Here is a 22,380-nt window from a genome sequence, read left to right as displayed (position 1 = left end):
GTCTGTGACCATCTGCCTTCATAACCTGTGGAGCTTGGTTTAGAGCTGAAATAGAGGTACTCATTTTTTCTGAGCCCTGCTGGTAGAGGTGTAGCTTGCATACCTGGTTTCTTCCTAATCACAGACGAAACAATAGTTCCCCTATGTTAGTGATGTGTTTGAGACATTGTATTGCTCTCTGACAACTTCCACTGCTAAGAAGAAATTGTGGAGACAAAAAAATCAGCATATGTAACTTCTAGATTCCTCCTATTTCTTAAGAAGTTTTCCCAACTTCCTCTTACTGTGCAGGAAGGCGGTCATATATTGTATTGTCTTCTTTATTCTTAATTGCTAACCTTGAACACATTCAGACTATTTTAAAGAATGTTGAAGAAGCTCCAAGTAGTCACAGCTTAACTCTTTGCATTGCTGTTCGCAGGGTGTCACAAGTGTATCTTGCTGTGGATGATCGCCTTGCTTCTCTGAAAACAGATACCTTCAGCAAAACGAGGGAAGAGAAGATGGAAGATCTCTTTGCCCAAAAGGAGGTGATAGACTATTTTTACATCAGTGGTCCATAGGCTAAGTGTGTGGAGGAGCTACTCAGATCTTGTGTCATCTTGGTGAGATAACACATAGTTTTCCTTTTGGCAGATGGAAGAAGGAGAGTTTCAAAACTGGACGGAGAAAATCCAAGCTAGGCTGCTTTCATCATCACTGGACACACCTCAACAGCTGCAATCTGTTTTTGAGTCTCTAATAGCTAAAAAGCAAGGACTTTGTGAGATGCTACAAGCCTGGAATAATAGGTAAGAGGACACATGCTGGAATCATAGCAGCACTGATACAGTGTTGGTTCTGGAAGGGAAGAGGTTCAGCTGTAGTTTCTTTCACTATAGAGCAGTTGCTGTATAGAGCTTGTGCTGAATGTGTTCTACTGGTTAAGAACACAGAGCTGATCAGTTGGAACAGAAAATAATTTGAAGCCATATGATAAAAGCATTATGTTGTATAGAACAACTTGCATCTGGAGGAGACATTTTCATTTGAGTAATGGTGGAAGAGATGGTAAGAAGGGAGCATGGGACCTGTTGATTGGGTGAAATAGTCTCAGAGCTGAAGGAAACGTGCTGTCTTTGCTGCTAACGCATGACAAAGATGTATCAAATGGCCAATCTTTTTTTGTTATGGATAAACTTCATAACTTGTGTCATTCAGAGATAACACCAGTAACCTACCTTTTGATTCTTTGGTGGCTGTGGTTTTGTGTGGGTTGGTTTTGTTTGTTTTATTATTATTATTTTTTGTTTAAGATTGCAGGATCTCTTCCAACAAGAGAAAGGTAGAAAACGTCCATCAGTACCACCCAGCCCTGGGAGACTGAGGCAGGGTGAAGAAAGCAAGGTATGGCTAACAGGCTATAAACCTCTTAAACGTTTGTTTGTTTGTTTGTTTTTCCCAGGGGCAGCACAATAGTCTTAAGACTGGCTTGAGTTCTCTTTAATTAATTAAACTAGTTTTACTGCATCCTGTAGTTTTCATTTGTAAAAGCTTAAATTGTGTGCTAGTATATGTAGCTTTTCCAAAAAGATGTGAACTAGGAGCCATATTGCAGAGAGGAAGAGTAAGTGTGAATAGGAATTGATGATTTTCTGTGATGTTTGTGTAGTGTTGATGTGAACACTGCTGCAGAGAGCTGCAGTCATTGTCAAGTGTGTGTGTAAATAGGAGCTGGGCCATCTCCTTCAACCTTAGGTTGTTGTCCATTAGGTGCACCCGTTACAAAAAAAAAAAAAAAAAAAAGACAAGTAATATCAAGAGGTAGAGCAAATGACACAGGAAGGACTGATAATGGCTTTTCAGAATGTGATGTTTTGTGATGTATCCTATGGGAACTGACCCTGAAGGGATGGATAAATGATTTTGGACTGATGCCTCAAGAACTCTGTCCAAGGATAAACATGCCAGTATGCTGACCTTCCACCCTTTGGGGAGCTGGAACTCTGGGGAAATGTCTGGGCTGCAAGACAGTACAATATAAGTAAGCGTCATATCAAGAGTCTGAACTCCCAATAGTTCCACATTAGCAAAGTGCACTAAAAACTCTTAGAGACCCTGGATTTGCTCTGCTGCATGCACACATGCCCTTTCCACTTAACACATATTTGTTAGGTGTTAAAGCAAACCTTATCTTGATCTAGCAGGAAGTAGGTTCTTAGGGAGTTTAAAGTAGCATACACAGATAGCAGCCATCATAAGCATCTTGTGAACTTAAGTTGCTGTTGCCTTGTCTTTTTCCTATGCTAACAGATACAGTGACATGCAGAGGCTGAGAAGTGGGTGGGAGTACTCTGTTGTAGTACATCTGCTTTTGTAAGCATTCCACACGGAAGGGAATAGAGCTGTAAAGAGCTTGGCATCAACATTGGTGTTTTGTTATTCTGCCTAGATCAGTAGCATGGATGCTTCCCCACGCAATGCTTCTCCAGCGCTGCAGAATGGAGAGAAAGGTCTGTTACTTATTTTTCATAATATGCCAATAGAAGCATGTTGTAGCCCTTTTCCTGACATGGAAGCTTTTGTCAAATTTGATAAATCAGAGAAATACCAAATCCCCAAATACCAAATTTGTTTTTTCTAGCTGTAAGATGGAAGTTGGCCATCTGCTTCTAATATGAAGCTGAATTAATAGTGATTAGTAAATTGGCTAACAAGAATTTTCCATTGAACTTTAGTTTAAAAACTTACAGAAGCTTTCTAATTAACAAAATAACTACATGGCATTTGGGAAATGCCTTTTGCCTCTTCTGTGATCTGGTTACGGGTGCTGAGATCTTTTACCTGTTAGGCATACTTGGGAGTTTGTGGGAGCTGAAGGTAGTAGCTGTAAGCATATACATTTTCTGGAGGTTATGTGCTACATTGATGAGCTTCCCCAGTCCTTTGGTCTGTGTGGTTTTACCTGCTTTCTAAGTAAAAACCTTCTGAAAGTAGGTGCTGCTTATAGCTTGGGTTGGGAGCAAACAGTGTCACTTCTGACAGCCATGTAAAATTATCTCTTCTGTCCTTAACTGTCCTTGTACTCTCAGAGGATCGTTTCCTGACGGCTTTATCGAGTCAGAGCTCCACAGGCTCTACCCATCTACAGCTGCCCACCTCTCCAGAGGTTGCATCAGAGCATATGACTGGTGCCAACACACTCTTTGAACAGGACACAACAAGCAGCTCAGAAGGTATAGTTCAGTTGTCTTTCTCTTGCTTTTCTGTGCCAAGTCCACAAGACCCTTTTAGGAAATGACAAATAACTGGTAACTCTGTAGTCATCCTTCTGACTTTACAGCTTAAACTTTGATATTGTGATGCAGACTTGACATATGTCTGTTCCAGATGTGTTTGATGGGCACTCACTGGGATCTACAGACAGCCAAGTGAAGGAGAAGTCTACTATGAAAGCTATTTTGGCTAACTTTTTGCCTGGAAACAACTATAACCCCATTCCCTTTCCCTTGTAAGTACTGCATAATAGATATAAATGTATGAAATCAGCAACCTTGTCAGATTGCAGGCAGAGCTATGCATGCTTCCTTTGCTCAATGTATAATTTAAGCCATTACTTTAGTTTGCCTGAGTAAGATGGAGAACTTTGTCAAGGTAGGAAGTTTTCTGTGTCCATTCTAGGTGATTGTAGGTTCACCACCTTTCTTATGAATGATCTGCCCTTGTGTGAAGCCAGTATCAATTTCTCCTCCTAGCAGGCATGTCTCCTCAGAGCTCTTGTGGGAGATAAAGGGGTGTGGGAAGAGGGGAAGAAAGGTGCCTTCTAACTTCATTGCTGCAGGGAGGGAGTGGAAGTGCCCTTCCTTAGCAAAGACTTAACTAAAGCTACATGCTCGCATCTTGTTTTTGCTTCCAGACCTCTTCCAAGGGTTGGACTCAAATTGGCACTGTCTGGGTGTAGGTCAGGTTCAATGGCCACTGTATATGCCCTCAAGTGTCCCTCTCGTGTCAAGATGGGCAGGCTGGAAAGTCTTTCAGCTACTTGGTCTGTGTGCTTTGTAGTGTTTCTTGTTTAACATGAGCCTAATGTTTGGCAGCCCGAGTTTAACTTGTGAATCCCATCCCCAGTGTTGGAGTGGAGGCCTTGGGCTGATGAGGTAAAAGCTAAATGATTGGACCCTACAGATGAGTGACAAAAAATGATACAAGAATCCAGGAGGCTTTGGGAAATTTTCTGTGATAAACTGCCTGTTTAGAAAAGAGTCCAAGTTTGTCCCCTAAGTTCACTCTACAGGCTGTGCTGCTAGATAGTCAAACCAGGCTCAGGCAGGTTTTGGTGCCATTAGAAACAGTGGCTGCTAAACAGAAATAGACTCTAACCTAAAGCTGTTTTTCTGACCCAAGCATCATGCTTAAAATGCTGATTTTCCTAACACCCTACCATTTAGAATTAACCACATAGTTATGAATGTGCCTATTGGGAGAAGCTGATCTGGGGAGCTTTGGTTCCATGCTGAGACTTGCAGCTTGTGCCTGGGAGTGCAGTGATGAGATCTAGGTTTTGCCCAAAACTTCTTTTCTTTACACAAATTTTTATGATCTACTAACAATCTGTTGTTTTCATTTAGTGACCCAGATAAGCACTACTTAATGTATGAACATGAACGTGTACCTATTGCAGTCTGTGAGAAAGAACCAAGCTCCATCATAGCCTTTGCTCTCAGGTACTGCTGTGATTTGGCTTTTCATCTGACATACTTTTCAGTTTTGCAGCTTTTGTGTTTGAGGAATATTTAAATTTTGATGATAGGGAACAAGCATGACAGAGTTTCTATATTAAGGTATGTTAGAGTTTCTGACAGAGATGGGACTCTTTCGTCTTACTACTGAGATAATGAAAGTGCAACTGAATTTTGGACTTTAGTGGAACTCTAGTATGCAAAAATGACTTAGTTGTGTGGTGTTTCTTTTAATGAGATATCACTAGAGAAAGAAGGGAAACTGAGGTTTGCTCAGCCTCTCCAGCTGGAGGAAGTGCAACTGAATTGGGAAACAGTTATTAGTATTGATATTGCAGTCTGTTTCTTGCCTACCTTTGATCATAGCGGCTCTTATTACTGCTAAGCTCTTCTCACCAGGTGCTTCAGTAAACCTTTGGGTTTGCATGTCACAAGACAGCAGATTTTTGAAGCTATACGTTCTTAAATTGTGGGAGGGGGAAAAATAAGGGGATATTTTTCCTGCAGTATTGTCTAGAGCAGCTTCTGTTCTACGTAAACAAAGTTCTAATAATAAGAAAAAATAAAGCAGAAGTTTTTCTGCTGTGGTGTTTTGTTTCCTGTGGTTGTCTCTGAACTGAATCTTTGGGCTGGTATTGCAGAGTTTCCAAGAGAACACTTAATTATTTTGGGTCTTTACCTTTCCATTTCTTTTCTTCTTTCCCTATCAGTTGCAAGGAATACAGAAATGCCCTGGATGAGTTGTCCAAAGCATCTCTGAAGAGCAATTCTGAAGAAGGACTACAACCAAACAGGTTACATGCAGGAACTACAGTACATAGAGTGAAGATATAGTGCTGGTAGTGAATAAGCCAAAACTAGGATGGGAAAGAACTCTCAAAACATGCCCCTGTTAGGAGCTCTACTTTCCAATGGAATCTGACTCACTCCATGTAACCAACACATACTTCAGTATGTGAGTTTCCATGTCGCATTACGGACCATGATGGCTCCATCACCTGATCTCTTGAGTGCATGCATGGTACTGAGCCTGCTTACCTTTGCTGTGGTCAGGGATGGATGCTATGGGCCCTGAGAAATACTTTTTAGGAAGATAGAGGAGGACAACTTTGGAGAGTCCCACACTGTTGCACCTTTAAGTGGTGTCTTTTTCCTTTAGTGTTTAGGCAGAGGAGAGAAATAAATGTCCCGGCATAAAGCAGTAGTGTCTTGGGTGGCAGCATTTGTTGGTTCATCACTTGTTTGTTCTTTCTCCTTTCAGCATGTCAGACAGCAAGCCCAAGAGCAGCAGCCCTGTTCGCCTGCCAGAGGCTAACATGTGTCCCCTTCGCAATGCAGAGCCAGAGCAGCGTAAGGCCATTTTACCAAAACCATCCATGGTGCTAATCTCAGCTCAGAATTGAGTCCACTTAACCTGGATTCTAGATCATGTGGGGAAGAAAAAGCAGCATTCTGAGTTAAAATTGTGACTAGTCTTAATGTTGACTTAATGTAACACATGAGAGGGATGGGCGTGTATGGGTTTTTTTTTGTTTTATGAAGTTTGTGGCTTTCTCTGATTCTTATGAGATCTATGAGATCAAGGTGTCATCGCCTGACTTCATGTTATTTAGTGAACCTAGGGTTGTTCTTGAATCTGGCCTGTTCAGTGGGATATGATGCCTTCTTTTGGCATTGCCTTCTTTAAAGAGATGCAGTTAAACTACTTTGCAATGGAGACATGAAGTTCTTACGGTATTAAAGACACTAATTCTTGGTCTGTGTTTTCAAATGTCTCTGCACTCTAGGATGCTACTCAGAACACTAGATCGTCCACCCTCATGGACCTTAGTTGCCTGAAGAATAGCACAAGAGTTATAGTTGAATGACATCATTGATCCATATAGAACAATGAATGGGGAATGTTCATAGGAGTCATGCTGCTATTAAACTGCCTGTGGAAATGCCAACACCCTCTTTTCTATTTCTTTTCACTGTAGCAAAGAAACCATCTGGTGTTTTGTCTTTCTTCCGTGGCACGGGAGGAAAGAGCCCAGACTTGTCTTCCCAGAAGAAAGAGACCTTACGTGGTGCTGACAGTGCTTACTACCAGGTTGGACAGATGGGCAAAGAGGGAGCAGAAAACCAAGGAGCAGAGGCCCAAGGTACAAAACTGCAGAATTCATCTGCTCTCTTGGTTTGTTACTTCTCCCAAACCTCATTCAACCATGTAAGGCCCCAAATGCACTTCTGCTTGTACTTTTTCAACAACATGTTGAAAGTTTACTCAGCACACATTGAAAATGAATAATTTGAACATCAAGTATGTTTTTTTCCCTAAACACATTGCTTGTCTTTATGATAAGGGAAACGGGATCTTTCAAACCCAAACTATAGGGATGTGGAGTGGTCTGGTCTTGAATGCCTTTGGATTGAGTTGACTCTAGTTAAGCAGCCTTGTCTCTCTTCCTCACTTGCTGTTTAGATCTCATTGTTTTGGCTCATAGAAAATGAATGAAGAGAGACTGGAAATTAGATATACATATGCCCTTCTAGCATATGTATTATATTATACAATTATAGCTGTATTTCTAATTCCCTGTGTATAGTTCCCTCTGTATTCTTAGGAAAAAAAAAGAAATATTTTTCTTGTAATGTGAGTTTACAAGTAATACCTAATGTGACTGTCTTGGTAATAATAGTGAACAGCCCTGACCAAATGCCCTTTATGCCTTCAGATGATGGAGATGGAGGAGATGGACAGAAGAAACAGGTGGTGAATCCCCATGTAGAACTCCGTGAGTAGTTGTAAATAACTTAGTCTTAGCTGACCAGCTAATTACTTCATGCATGTGCAGTGGAGTCTTGAAGTTAATAGTTGTTTTTTCTTGGTGTTTTTCTTGGTATTCTTGGTATCATGAAGGAAAAGAAAATCAAGAAAAGAGCAATACAATTTTTACTTACTGCAATCACTTTTGCAAAAATACTCCATACATTTTTTTTAATTGATCTTTTGTCCAAACACTTCCCCATGCCATATACTATGATCTAATCGAGAGGGAGTTAACTTTCCTGTCAATTTTCCATTTAAATACCCTTGGTTGAAACTTCTGAATTATAATATGCATGAGAGAGATGTTTAGCTCAATAATACTCCTCTAGACATGAGCAAAATCTCAGTGTTGTGTTGGGTAGTCAGTGTGCATTGCACACTGTTATTGAGGAAAACCATTTTTTGCAGAATTCTCAGATGCGAATGCCAAGTTCTATTGCCGGATTTATTATGCTGGGGAGTTTCACAGGATGCGTGAAGTGATCCTGGGGAGCAGTGAAGAGGATTTCATCCGATCCCTCTCTCACTCCATGCCCTGGCAGGCACGAGGTGGCAAATCTGGAGCTGCGTTCTATGTGACTGAGGGTAAATGCAGCTTCTTCCCCCTTTGTAACAAGAGGCATTATTTCTGTGTGGTGGTGGTTAGTGTGGCATTTAATCCCTGATAACTTTTTTCCAGAGGGTTGCTGATCATGAAATGGGCACTCAAAAAGGAAAATTAAGTGGATTGTTCTGGGGTCTTCAATATCAAATTATTTGTCTCTTTGTACGTGCAGCAAAACAAAATATAGTTCTGTTTTTCAGCAGTAGCAGCTAGGAAGGCCAATTGAACAGAAGGGTTGTATCTCGGGCAGGCTTCAGAAAACAAAAACTTGAGTATAATTCAAGCAAAACTTGTTGAAAATGCAGTGTTTCTTATAATCTCAGGTGCTATTGTTAATATAATTTTTTTTTAGAACTGTGTCTGTTTCTAGGCTTCTATGTAAAACAAGTATTGAACAAAATGGTCTGTAGGCTGTTTCTATTGTCTGTATAGGAAGCCTGTATAGTTGAGGTAGATCTAGTGTAGGCAGTCTCATGTCAATGATTTACTGGAAGATAGAAATTCAGGGAGGCTGAAATTCAGAATATGAAGTAAAAAGAATCTAGAAATGAGCTTCTGAAGGTAAGGATTTAAGAGAATCATAGTGTTTTAATTTTTCAAACCATTTCAGCTATGTGACAGTCCTAAAAACATTGCAAAAGGTACTTCACTTGTATGTAACCCTGTTGCCTCTGTCTGATGTTAAAACAGATGATAGATTCATCTTGAAGCAAATGCCTCGTCTGGAAGTCCAGTCATTCCTTGACTTTGCCCCACACTACTTCACTTACATCACTAATGCAGTTCAGCAGAAGGTATTAAAAAACCATGCCTTTTATTTTGGGCTGTGTTCTGTTTTTAAAGATTAGTAGAAGTTTCTATTAACCCTTTTCACTTAAAAGAAAATTTTGGAGAGTGTGAGTTATATTAATAATGGGTTTTTAAGATGTAAAGTGGAAATTATGCTTGGACTTCTGAGCTGTAATACACAGACAGAACAGTAGTCCTTCTGGTATGGGATTGCTGATTGTCTCTACACAGATCTTAACCCATGTCTTGTCTTCATTAGAAGCCCACAGCACTGGCTAAAATCCTTGGGGTGTATCGAATTGGTTACAAGAACTCACAAAACAACACTGAAAAGAAGCTGGATCTGCTTGTCATGGAAAACCTTTTCTATGGCAGGAAAATGGCTCAGGTAAAAGCAGTGTTCTTTTCAGTGCAGTTGTGACTGGGAGAAAGAGCAGGGTCATTTGTAGCTATCTAGGTGACTTTTAACTTTGTGTGTGCTGTTGAGCTTGCGCGCTGCTCAAAGGTGACAGTTTGTGCTTCTTCCTTGTTATGAGATCCTCAGGAGCTTGATGCCTGTATTGGCTGGTTCAGATAGCTATTGTGCAGGATTCAGTCTTTACAAGTCTTGTTTGTCCCTGTATCTCTGGTGTCTGAGAGAAAGCATTACTAACCTGGTTATGAAAATGTAAAATCTTTTGAGAAAACTTCCAGAGGAACTGACTGGAATTACAGACTAATTTGTTTAGAATGAGAGCCTCACTCAGAGAGAGTTACTCTGTAGTGGGGAGAGTTAATTATTTTTTCAACACACTGTTCTTTTTTGGAACTACTTCAGGTGTGGGACAAGATTTTGAGTTCAAGTCTTGCTATTAGTCAAGCATAAGTAATCTTTATCAGACAGTAGAATGAAGATCTTAAAATGATTAGGGGGAAATTCTCCTGTAAATAGAGATTTGAAGCTGAAAAGGAAGTGCAAACAAACATTACTTCTAAACCTAGAGAATATCAGTTCTTTCCACTTTACCTCTCAGTGCCTGACCTCAAACAGGGAATGTTTGTGGGAGGAAGTGGATGGAGGGAATTTTAGATGGATATAAAGGGTGTTGTGGGTTTTCTTTTGGTTTGTCTGTTGTTTAAATCATGAGGAGGGCTCAGGCACTACAAAAGAGAAACCCAAACAGACTGTGGACTCTATTCAATGGAAATTAGTGAAATCTTGACTGGACAGAACTTGAACAACCTTCTCTAACAGGCCTGCTTGAAGCAGGACATTGGACTAGAGAACTCCAGAGATATTTCCAGCCTCATGATGGGTCTGTCTTTTGCCTTGCCAGTGTTAGCTGGTGCTTCATGCACCACCTGTCTCTCTCTTCAGTGGCTTTGCTTTTGTCAGCAATTAACTCTGTAGAAACTGTCTGGAAAAAAGAGTTTATATGAACAATATAAAAAGTAGAGGCACCCTTTTGCTCCTTATTTAGACTATATGTTAGTGAAATAACTTGCCTAAAAATTGTGAATTGAGGTGGCAGAGTTTTCACCCAGGCTTACATGCTATTCTCTACAAAATAATTTTTGTTAATTGCCTTCCTACTAAAGAGAAGGAAAGAGTTGCCCAGCTGTGCTGCTTTATCAAGTGTTAGGTACTGAAGTCTTTAACCCAGAAAAACAAAGCAAAGTAGTGCTGTTCTCCATTTGCAGGTGTTTGACCTGAAGGGCTCCCTCCGGAATAGAAATGTTAAAACAGACACAGGCAAGGAAACTTGTGATGTGGTCCTGCTGGATGAAAACCTTCTGAAGATGGTTCGGGACAATCCTTTGTACATCCGTTCCCATTGCAAAGCTGTGCTGAAAGCCTCCATACACAGCGATTCCCAGTTCCTCTCCAGCCATCTCATCATTGACTATTCCCTGCTGGTGGGTCGTGATGATACCAACAATGAGCTGGTCGTTGGGATCATTGGTAGGTTGTCTTTTTTATTTTGTTGCTCTCAGATGATGAAATGCTTTTCTTCTGGTTTAGGTGTTCATAGTGCTCTTAGAACTGTGCCACCACCAGAGGGATGTGTGTCAGGAAATCTTGTCTTCTCCCTGGTAGAATACCACCCTCACCTCTTACAGGTATTCAAGTTGGAGGCAGGAAGTCATCTCTCCAGGTCCTGTATCAGCTCAGATTAGCATTTGCATTGCTATCAGTATATGCAGGAGGCCTCAAAGGTTGTTTAACCTACACTTTGACTCCAGTTGAAGCAGGGCAAGTTATTTGTATGCTTTTATGTGTTTAGTCTGTAAACTTTAGTTTAGTCATGTTTACATAGGCTTTTAAATCTTGTGTGGAGGAGCTCTAAGGAAAAACAGTATTGGTAGGGTTGGAAGAAAGAAGTTAAACATCATGGGATCTCATATAATCATATAATCTGACCAATGCAGTAATTACCTTGTTGCATCCTTTGACTTGTGACTGGAAAGTAGAGACAGAAAAAGAGACGGTTTAGACAGACAAACTTCTGTAGTATAAAAGACTTAGAGAGGGAGCAATTTTACAAGATGTGGAATTGTCTTAGGGAAATTAAATGGTCTTGAAACTCAGCTCAGAAATGCTTCCAGATGAGATCTCAGGACAGGACATCTGGATTACACTTATTCTGATAAAGCTCGAAAGCCATTTCAATAACACTTCTAGTTGAGCAAGTCCCAGCTACAAAGAAAGCTCTTGTTTGTTGCAAGTTGTTATTACTTTCTAGATTTGTAGACTCTTGAATATTGGAATAAACAGGATGGGACTACACTGACCATGTGCTTCTCCTGTATGTGTGACTTTTTGTTGCCCTATGTCAAGTCTGATCAGATATATTTTATATGATATTTAAAGCTACCAATTCCTTCAGTGTTTAACACAAATATCTGAAGGAACTTGGTGAACACAAATATTATCAAGAAGAGAGAACATGTCTGCTGTATTAGGCTATCAGAATGTTCTTTAGATTATACCCTGAGAACTTATAAAGTACTCAAGCTAAATTTATGTTGGACTGGAACTAAAAAAATCCTAGTGTGGACTGTGTTTCAATCTGAGGTCAGTATCTCTACCTATTTTAGATCTTTATGTGATACAGGAAACAAGTAAGTTAGGTCTGTGAAAACTGATCTTACTGCAACTTTAGCTTTGCAGGCCCAAATGTTCATGTGCTTGTGTTGACTGAGCATGCCTTCTCTGGAAGGGGCTTGGAAACAATTCAGAAGTTGTCTCCGTGCTGCCCCCTCTGCCAGTCAGCGTCACTGGTGATGTTTCCAGTCCTCCCTGTCATAAAGTGGCAATCTCTTCCATTCTGTTATCAAACCTGCAGGTGGCTGCAGTGATGAGAAATACTGTTTTAAATTGAGAGGTGTCCAAGCCTCAGTGCTTCTAGTGGGGCTTCTGGGATGAGGGTGAGCAAAATGACCCTTGTGAATGAGCCCTTGACACTCTAACATGGATAAAGACAGACATGCTTGGGCAGCCTGTTCTTGTGGAGACTCGAAGAGTTGATTGTGATCTTGCTGGACTTTTGCAAGACTGTATTCACCTTACCCAAACATAATCAATACTACAGAAAAGGAGGCAACTGGTAGGGAAAACACTGAAGCTTTGACTGTAAAGCACTGCTGCTTTCCTGCTTTCTTTGGGGGGAAATAAATACATTTTAAAACAGGGTTACTTGGATTATAATAAATAAAAACATATTTGTGTGTGGATTTTTTTTTTTATTGTAACAGACTATATTCGTACTTTTACCTGGGACAAAAAGCTTGAAATGGTGGTAAAGTCAACTGGCATCTTGGGAGGACAAGGTAAGTCCAGACTGAAAGCAAAGATTTTGATCATGTTTCCTTGTTACGTGGAAGCTTTCTATAGCACTGCTGATGAAGTCACAACTTGCCCACCATGCAATTTTGTGACAGATTAAGTTGTCAAGAACAGAAGAAGAAATAGTAGAATACCGGGTTGGAAGGGATCTCAAGGATTATCTGGCCCAACCTTTCTTGACAGAAGCACAGTCTAGACAAGATGGCTTAGCACCCTGTGCAGCTGAATCTTAAATCCCCTCTGTTGGGGAATCCATCCCTTCACTGGCAAGACTATTCCAATGGCTGCTTGTTCTTATTCTGAAAAATGTTCCTCTTGTGTCTATCTGGAATCTGCCCAGGAATAACATATCCATTACCCCTCATCTTTAACATCTGGCTCCTTGTAAAATGAGTCTCCATCTACTTTTTAGCCACCCTATAAATACTGGAACGTAGTGATATGATCTCCTCTAAGCAGCCTTTTTTCCCCAAGGCTGAACAAACCCAGTTCTCTCAGTACTCAGTATTTCCTCATATGCAGGCTTCCCAGTCCTTGGGTCATCTCTTGGACCCTTCTCTGGACCTTCTTCAGCCTGCCCACATTTTTTTTTTTTTCTTTTTTTTTTTTTTTTCTTTTTTTTAAATCTAACAGGGACCAAAACTGAGTCCAGTATTCCAGATGTAGCCTGGAAATGGCACCTTCCAGGTGAAACATAATGCTGGGATATGGGTGGGATAATGACTTCTGTCCTTCTGGCTCTCTGCTGGTGATGTCCTTTTTGATGCAGCCCAGTGTCCTTCCTGCTGGCTTTCTTTGCTGCAGCAGCACTGTTCACTCCCACTGAGCTGCTTGTCCACCAGGATCCTCAGTCCCTTTCACAGAGCTGCCCCCCAGGGAGATCCCAGCCTGTGCTGTGCTCCTGCATTATGTTTACCAGGTGCAAACCCTTATACTTGTTTGTTGTTAAACTTTAAAAGGTTCTATCTTGTTGCCTTCAAGTTTATGCTGTCTGCTGGTATAATTTCATGTGACATCTGTCTGTACTGCAGTATCTTTAGCCCATTTCTAACAGCTCTTACTCTTACTCATTAGGTAAGATGCCCACTGTGGTCTCTCCAGAACTGTACCGGACCAGGTTTTGTGAAGCTATGGACAAGTATTTCCTGATGGTGCCAGACCATTGGACAGGACTGGGCCTGAATTGCTGAGCTAAAGCCCATATTGGGAAAGCACAAGAGGACAATGACATAGGCCACTCTCTTCCAGCAGTCTGTCCAGCAGCAAGTAAGAGGATTGCAGTTCCATGTCTACACTGACCACGTGCATCCTGTTGCAGAGTGTGAAATCTGCTTGCACTTTAATCTCCTCTTGGAGGGTAATAAGCAAACCTGCCTCAGTAAGGATCTAAACTGTAAGGTTCCACTGAACAACACTGGTAAGTGACATCCCTGCTGTCAGTAGGGAAGGTGATGTTATCTCCTTGTAAGTACTGGACTGAGATTCTATCCAGATCCTCATGGTGAAGAAGTACACAATCTCTGGAAGTCTTGCACTGCCATAATGGTGTTGAATGTGAGCAGCTCATGTTTCTGTAGTGGATACTTGGTACTGAAAATGTGAAATAAACCGCACAAATGTGGATGGGGGAGAGAAGAATGAAGTTAATTCATGAGTTCTGCTATTGTTGCAGTGGTCTGTAAATGATCTATTTAGGATCCATTACTAATTTTTGCTCTTTATGCTCCTTAGTTTTAATTCTTACTGGGTTCTGTAAACAGTATTTTTTCTTAGGCAGCTCCACATCTATAATGCCCTATGACTCCATCTTTTAAGTTACTGCAGTACAGCTCTGGTTTAGCTGTCATAATTGCATTTTAGCTGAATCCCATAAAAATGGGCTGTTAGTCATCAGTATACTGCAAAACTCAAAATATATCCCTTCATTCCTAAACAGTACTGTGATCTGAATGTTGCTCAAATTCCTGGAAACAGGTAACTAACATACCCTTTAATATAACAAGACATGATTAATTATAGTTATGAAGCAGATTAACCCTTTTTTTAGTAAAGGTAGTAAGTTGCTAGACAAAGTGAAGCATACTGCAACTTTCTTCTTAATGCAACTATCATTCCTGGCAGATCACTTCAAATCCATTTCAGTTCCCCTTTACTTTCAAGCAATGCAATTACCTCATGGTGAAATTTTGCCAGAAGAATGTTTTTCTTGTGTTCATGACATGATTTTTTTTTGGTCACAGAGATGAATGTAGTTGTTTTCTGTAAAAAGGAAAACCTGAACTAACAGGTATCTTGTATGATGCATAAGATGTGCAGAGATCTGTGAATCTCTATAGTATTACAATAAGCATTTCTTTCCATGTTTTAAAAAATTTACTCATTTTTGTAGGTGATGAGTTTACTTTTTAGTTTCATTATAATACAGGCCAGTAAATAAGAGTTTTAATGAGTTTGAAAGGCAAGTAAACTGTCCTTTGACTTCAGTCTCTGATGGACAAACATCAAATGAACATGGAATCTGGGACAGGATAGCTCTTGGTGATCACTTGCACATTCTAACCAGTTGCTTCTTAACACACTCATCACTGTAACTATGGATTGAAATGTGCATTTTGTTCACTTCTCCAGTGTTCAGTATTTTTTCTGCAGCAGATGGTAGTGGCTGTTCAGGAGTGACCAACAGTGGGCATCACTGGGAAAGGAAAAGGCGAGCAGTGAGACCTGAGCTACTTGCTCTAAAACCAACCAGTGCAGCTCTTGTTTGAGCTGCCAGGAGGCAACATTTGTGTTGGAAGGAGCCTTCACCACCCTATTGTAACACTGTACTAGAGGATGAGCAAAGATGCTGGCCTTGAAGCAGCAGAAAAAAAAGTGTACTGATTTCCTCAGTACAATGTGAGAATAGTTTCTGGGGGTGCAGTGTTGGAGGCTGCAGTGATATGTGCTGTGGAAAGATGACACAGTATTCCTTCCTTCAGTCCAACAGTGCATCAGGTACAGCTGATCACCTCTGGGATGCATCTTGCCTCTTTTGTTGAAATATTCTCCCAAGATGCCTGCCTCTGTGTGTGGCCATGTCTAATGAGGGCAACCAGTCCATCAGCTCAGTGCTACTCCCACTTCTGTGGTCTCTACCTACTGTCTTGGTTCATCAGCGTGAAAGAACCTGCCATGCAGCCTATGTTCTAGTCTCAGCTGAAGTTTAATGTGTTCTCCTCCTTCTCAAAGTTTACAGGTTAAAACTTGACTGTCCTGGCCAGCTAAGGTGACCCAGCAGCAGCTAATTATGTTGTCTCCCACCTTTGTCAGTATGTGGATTGGTGGATGCAGCACGAGTGTGGGCATGTGTGTCATGCCACCTGCACTGGGCTAATGTGGCATGCTGGCCTGGTCTGTCACCAGTAACCCTTATCCTTGTCCTGGGATGTGTGGCTGCTCTGTGCTGCTTGTCAGCCAGAGTCCTGAGCTGTAAGCAGCTTCATCATCATCTAACAGTTGCTAATGCTCCTCTGAATGTGACAGTATGAGGCCCTATGAAGCACTGCAGGAGGGAGAGAATCTTCCACTGTTTTGCAGCCTATGAACAGGGCCAGAGACATGTGAATGGTGACCTTCTTGGGCTGAAGTTACAGCAGCTGGAGAGATTTGTAGGAATGATCTTGAGCTGGCATCAACAGATAATTTCTGGCCAGGATTCGGCTGATAGACTAGTCCTGATTAGACTGGAGTATAGAGTAAACTACTGGTCATGTGTATCACAGTAGCTGCAGTATCAGCTGGAGTTGGGTCATCTTGGATGTCCTGCGATAGAAAGCTGTAAGCATTTCTAGTCCAAATCCCAGCAGCTGAATGGGTCTCCTCAAATATTCCATTTTCAGTATATTTGTCCTGACATTTCAATTACTACCAAGCTTACTTTTCTCAGAAGGAGAGCAGTACTTCATGCAGAGCAAATCTTTGAGAGCTGCTTGGGAGGCCATGTTCAGTCTGTGTCCTTGTAGAATTCCTAAGGATGAACCCTCTGGTCAGAGCTTATTTCTCTATGACATGGGTTTAGCATTTAAGTAAGTAAATTCCAGTTGCAAATATGAAGACTGAATTTCTTCAGAGATACACTGACTCTTCTGTTCTTTGATCTGAGGCCTTGAGACGAATGTCTAAATCTTGTCCAAGTCAGAAGCAATGACTTTGAGTCAACATGTGGACAGCAGAATGCCTTCTAGTGGCCCAGGGATGCATTCTGTCCCCAAAAAACACGAGGGACTCTTGCTGGCAGAGCAGTTCTAGTGGGCTCAGGGGAGTTACTTGTGGAGTCTCCCCTGGCAGAATGACCAAAACCAAATGAATCGCTCACTAGCTGGTGGCCAGGCTAGTCATTCTTGAAAGCACTTAATGTACTATAATATATGCATTTATATTCTAACTTGGTTCAGCTGTATTTTATAAAATTGATGTACTAAACTATTTGAGAATAATTGCCTTGACTACTTGGAAAATCAAAATGTAATGTACATAGATACAAATAAAGTGACTAAAGTATACTTGAGCTCATTGCACCCCATTTTCTTGATAGAGGCAAAGCCACTGCTCACTGTGCAGGGATTGCTGTGCTGGAGAGTGCCAGCTTTGTGTGCAGTGTAAGATGCCTGTCCTGTCTCTGTACCTCACAGCTCATCTCCTCTGATGGAGCAGCACCTGGGGCAGCTCCCCAGGGCAGTGGCAGTAGAATGTGCAGTTTCACAGTTCTATCACACAATTTCACACAGTTCTATCTTCTCTGCAGCTGCTTTTCACCACAGTGCTGTGTGATACAGGGATCCAGTTTTCTCCAGCAGGTGGTGGTGTGCCTTTGCCCAGTTCTGCCACAATGTAGAACACATCCCAAGTATTTCCATAATCTTAAATGAACTGGATCAAGAAAAAAATCCAAGAAGGTCTGAAAATAAATATATTCTCTTGATTATTTTACATTAACCTGGTATATATGAACCTCCTTGCTAAGGCTTAAAATAATTTGTGATTAGTTCTGGGAAGGGGACTTGTTCATTCCCAGAATATAAAACCCTATCTAAAACTTGAGGATTTTACCTCTATTATGTGCAATCACCATTTTTTGCCAGGTGAGTTTGAACTCTTTCATCTGCTGCAGTATGAAACTGTATTAGAATCTGTCCCCCCATTGGGGGTATGAGCAGGGAAGAAATGTGATAGTCAATTCTGGGGCAGTGCTGCTTTCTGTGGTTGTAAAGATGAGTGCTGGGATTGAGGAGCTTCTGGCATGAAGGTGAGAAGCACAAATGCAGCCTTAGTTCAAGAAATAACGATCCAGTGACCAAAGGGAAGATAATAAAGTATGTGAACACAATTACCAAAAAGAGTATTGAATTACACCTGAAGAGACAGGATGGGAATATAAGAACTTTTCTCCATTGCTTACATAGGATATTTTTCTAATATAGCTTCAGCAAACATGAAGCACCCCAGGTATGAAAAAATGAAGTATCCAGGTATGGACTTCTGTTACTGGCCTAGCTGAGATCTTGTGTCATAAGTACAATAAACTACCTGCCTGGTGAAAGAGTTACCTATCTATGACAGCACAACTAGGGTTGCTTAATGTACACGTATGCACATTTGAACGAGAGAAAGAAAATGTTTTCTTTTACTAATAGGATTATAAATATTATTTTAAAATACATACTATAGGGAGAAAACTATTTTCTGGAAACAGATCAGGGCAGTTATACGAATATCTAGTTGATCTGTAATTAATTCTGACTGAAGTGTATTCTTGTTAATATCTGTTAAGGTAGAAAAAGAATAAGGTAACTACATGACTCCATAGCAGCCTATAACATGCAAAAATTGTATCTTCTTCATATTAATTTGAACTGCTTTATGGATAAACAATATTCTGCTTTTTGTCTATTAAGCCCTAAAAGGCAGAACATCTTCAGGTTGTATTTTCCATGTCACCTCAGTTGTACAGTAAGAATTATCCAGAACTAATGTGTTTTTACAACAACCCAACCCCTACTTAATTCAGCTCTTGAATGTTTTCTTGAAACTCTTGACATTTAAGTAGTAATTTTCTTACATGAAGTGTTGGCTTCTGCAGCATACACACCAAATTTTAACTAATATGTCTCCTGTGGTCTTAGACAAGAAATAGTCTGCAGAATACAGGTGTCATAGATATTAATTTGGGAAACTTTCTTATTTTTTGCTCAACTAAATATAATTAATTTCTGTTGGCAGCTAGAGAAGTCTGTTAGACAAGGAGGAGTCTCTTCAGTGTTACAGATAAGTACTTAGTGTCATGCTGATGATTTACCTTTAGCTGTTCATTATCAAAATTGTGGTGGCTTTACATGTATGGGGATATAAAATTAGTGTTGAATTCTAGCACAGAGAGAAGACTAAGGCTGAAAGTATTCCAGATTTGAATTATCACTGTTTTCAGATGCCAAGTTTCAGTGAGTGGAGTAAGTTTTTGTGAATTCCTGTTGAAAACTTTAAACAATAGAGCATTTTAAGTCTTTTTATAAACTGTTAAAGATATTGAATATCCACAATGAATGAAGTGTGACATATGCCCATGAATGGAAAAAGATCAAACCTGCCAGGTTTGGTCAAAACATCATTTTTCCAACTGCAGATCATATAAACCCAGGATGTTGCTTGAAACTTTTGCTATGTTCTCTCTATTCCATTTCTATGCCTTTTAGCAGCAGTAAAAGCTAAATTAATCAAATGTCTTTTAAGAAATTGGTTGTTTTAGGATAAGGCATTAAACAGCCACAGAAATCCTTGTTTTAATTAAAACAAGGTAGGATTCCAGAGATAAATTTAAAAGCCATTAGAATTCCAGTGACAAATAGCAGAGCATAAGGCTTCTGCTATTTATACTTTATATTTTATACCTTCTCCTTCTTGTGTAACTACACATGCATGTAAGAAGGGTAATACATAATAAAACATAAAAGACATGTATGCTGTACAATATGTGGAGTAGTAGATGTGGAATTCTAATGGCAATGCTGATACCTCCATGGTCCTACAGGAGAAAACTGAGGGACTTCATTATTTCAAGATGTTTTTATTCTAGGATAGTGCTGCTTCACTGGTCTTGAACAACCAGTTTAAACCCTTCATTAGTGAAAATTAGATAATGTAACTCTGAATTTGTCCTTAGGGAAGGCTGGAGAGAGAGCTAATTATAAAAAGTTATATTTATTTATTTGCACAGCTAGAAATAAAGGCAAAATTTTATTACCCGATCTGTTTCCCCCCCAACTTGCTTATTGAAAACTCTCAGAGAGGGCAGCTTGCAAAAAGTCCATGGGAACTTGGAAAATCTTAGAAACCTCCATCATCGAGTTTGGAAGATTATTTTCCCCCACCCATACACATCCATTTGGTCTCTCAGAAATTTAAAAATCTGGATACAAAGAATGTCTTGATACAGAATTGTATCTTCAAAATGAACTTTATTGATATTTAAACTAAATCCTATTCTCCACAGCCTAAATATGTTTCAAAACTTTTCCTAGACCTCATTTTCCAAGAGGAGCATAGGTGGGAACTGCAGTTAGAGTGATGTGCAAAACCTGACCAAAACAGTTCGTTTTAACATTTTAATTTTTGATTGTGATTGAGTTTGAAGTTAAATTTGGATGTAGGAAGGTCTACGTTATTAAAAAATAGATGCAATAGTATCTTCATTCTTAGAATAATATGCTGCAAAAATGAAAAATCAATAGAGGCAACCCTGAGAATAGGAGGAAAAAAACCAGTTGAATGTCTCAGCTACTTGTATCTCTTCACCTCTTGCTGCCTTCTTCATGAAATAAGTTACTTGTCAATGAGAATGTATTTACAAATTTGTAATACTCATAATATACTGACCAGTCATGCTAGGTCTAAATACATAGATAGCAAGGAGGAAATTTCATCTGTCAAATGCTAGGAAGGATATTATTGAAATTGTGAAACAGTTGTTTGCAGACATTTCATCATCTGCTTTAATTTTTCTTGCCTATGGAGAAGCTCTGAAAAATATTACTGTTTAGAGTAGGAATTCTAGTAAGAAGTATGAGGAGACATTGCAATGTACAGTGTTCATTATTAAATTAAAGAAGGCACTTGCTCTTCTGCTTGCCTGAAGGCTTATATAAAAACAAACAAAAAATAAACCACCTAAAAATATGTCTGCAGGGTAAGGGAAAGTGGTAATGCCAAAAGAGGTTAAATATGTCCACAGAATACATTCATATTTAAAAAGAAAATTATAAAAATTATGATCTAATGACTTAACCAGATCCTTCTATTGCATAATTTCAACTTCGAAAGTTAATACCACATTTGAATTATTTTTTCTTTCTTTCTTAAAAAAAAGAATAAACACAATCCCAAAACCAAACCAAGCAACTAAAGAAGCTCTTCAAAGTTCTGTTCATCCAGGCAGCATCACGACTGCCACAATAGAGTAATCCACTTGAGAGCAAGAGCACTTTAATTCAATAAACATATCCTCCTACCAGCTCTTGATTTTATTTCTTAACCATTGACTAGACAGTAATGCAACCCCAAAGCAGAATAATCATCAGGTACAACTGTTTGTCTTTCAAATAGACAATCCGTCATTATGTTCTGCATTGCAGAGTGCTTTGAGTGCATATTCAGCCACAGGCTGAGTGCCACATTCAAAAAGCATTTGAGAAGAGACAGAAAAAAATATAAGGAACTAGTAAATGGGTAGGCAAAACTGATAAGAGTCCACATTTCTGGTCAACTCCAGTGTTTGGCCAGGAAGAAGGTAGCTGGTATATCAGAAGAGGGACATGCAGAAACATTGCCTCCACCAAAACCAAAATGTTTTCATCTCCCCACAGTTTAACAGAACTCATACAGTTGTGTATGCCTGTGAACTTAAACTTGTTTTCATGTGTCTCATCCTGTCACCAATGTCACTATCCTTATATTTTCCATGTGGTGTCTTCTATCTTCACAGCTTCAGAATATTTTGAATTGTATCTATCTTCAGTACCAGTTAGAGTTCATCCTAGTGACAAGAAAAACAACAATGGCATTTCTCTGAAGCTACAAACAAAAATATGTTTTCATATGATTTTAAAGTTTTCAGTAGCACTAATTTTTCAACTGGACAAACATTTTTTAAGTAGCTGTGTGTTAATATCTTAAGTTTACCCAATCTTGCCTCTGTAATTTGCATTTAATACTATGGATAAAGAACCAATACTAACATAATTTAAACAGTTATTATTTACAGCAAGCCTTTTGCAAAGGCTCCACAGTAAGTGTTCTTACCTTACTTCTAGATTTTTTCCTTTTTCCTTTGTTTTCCATTGCTTCTAATTTTTCATTCAAAAGGTCAGCTATACCTTTTGCATCTCTGCTGTCTATGTATTCCCCAAGAACACTTTTCTTAAAAGAAAATAAAAATAGAGCATGTTAGACATATTTTACTGTTCAGACAGAATTCAAAAGGAAAGCAGGGCAGAATACAATGGCCTTGGTAGTTTAATTTATGATTCATGGATATATTTTTGTCTCTGCTCAAACAATGCTAATTTGCATTGTACAAAGAACCACTCTCAGCTGCTGCTTT

At 39.7% G+C, this 22,380-nt stretch overlaps 2 protein-coding genes across 10 annotated transcripts in view; one reads left to right on the top strand and one right to left on the bottom strand.

Annotated features, from left to right (window-relative positions):
- Window positions 1-17,295, top strand: part of PIKFYVE (phosphoinositide kinase, FYVE-type zinc finger containing) — a 63,191-nt gene extending 45,896 nt beyond the window's left edge. For all 6 annotated transcript variants that reach the window (XM_021531311.3, XM_021531312.2, XM_021531310.2 and 3 more), the window contains 17 exons: window positions 422-530; window positions 637-791; window positions 1,296-1,386; window positions 2,432-2,492; window positions 3,072-3,215; window positions 3,370-3,490; window positions 4,608-4,703; window positions 5,429-5,512; window positions 5,980-6,068; window positions 6,698-6,862; window positions 7,436-7,495; window positions 7,939-8,115; window positions 8,825-8,928; window positions 9,183-9,311; window positions 10,604-10,865; window positions 12,659-12,733; window positions 13,824-17,295. In XM_021531311.3, coding sequence (XP_021386986.2) covers window positions 422-530; window positions 637-791; window positions 1,296-1,386; window positions 2,432-2,492; window positions 3,072-3,215; window positions 3,370-3,490; window positions 4,608-4,703; window positions 5,429-5,512; window positions 5,980-6,068; window positions 6,698-6,862; window positions 7,436-7,495; window positions 7,939-8,115; window positions 8,825-8,928; window positions 9,183-9,311; window positions 10,604-10,865; window positions 12,659-12,733; window positions 13,824-13,939 — 2,038 coding nt within the window. In that variant the 3' untranslated portion in view covers window positions 13,940-17,295. The remainder of the gene's footprint in view (window positions 1-421; window positions 531-636; window positions 792-1,295; window positions 1,387-2,431; window positions 2,493-3,071; window positions 3,216-3,369; window positions 3,491-4,607; window positions 4,704-5,428; window positions 5,513-5,979; window positions 6,069-6,697; window positions 6,863-7,435; window positions 7,496-7,938; window positions 8,116-8,824; window positions 8,929-9,182; window positions 9,312-10,603; window positions 10,866-12,658; window positions 12,734-13,823) is intronic.
- A 2,924-nt stretch (window positions 17,296-20,219) lies between these two features.
- The window catches only part of DNAJC10 (DnaJ heat shock protein family (Hsp40) member C10), a 58,331-nt gene continuing 56,170 nt past the window's right edge, over window positions 20,220-22,380 (bottom strand). For all 4 annotated transcript variants that reach the window (XM_021531319.3, XM_021531321.3, XM_021531320.2 and 1 more), the window contains exons 22-23: window positions 22,080-22,196; window positions 20,220-21,813 (exon numbers count right to left, since the gene is read on the bottom strand). In XM_021531319.3, the coding sequence (XP_021386994.1) occupies window positions 21,802-21,813; window positions 22,080-22,196 (129 nt within the window). In that variant the 3' untranslated portion in view covers window positions 20,220-21,801. The remainder of the gene's footprint in view (window positions 21,814-22,079; window positions 22,197-22,380) is intronic.

Source organism: Lonchura striata, chromosome 8, assembly GCF_046129695.1.
Source record: "Lonchura striata isolate bLonStr1 chromosome 8, bLonStr1.mat, whole genome shotgun sequence".
Lineage (NCBI taxonomy): Eukaryota > Metazoa > Chordata > Aves > Passeriformes > Estrildidae > Lonchura > Lonchura striata.
The sequence above is the reverse complement of the archived record's forward strand: the minus strand, read 5'-3'. Positions and strand labels throughout refer to the sequence as shown.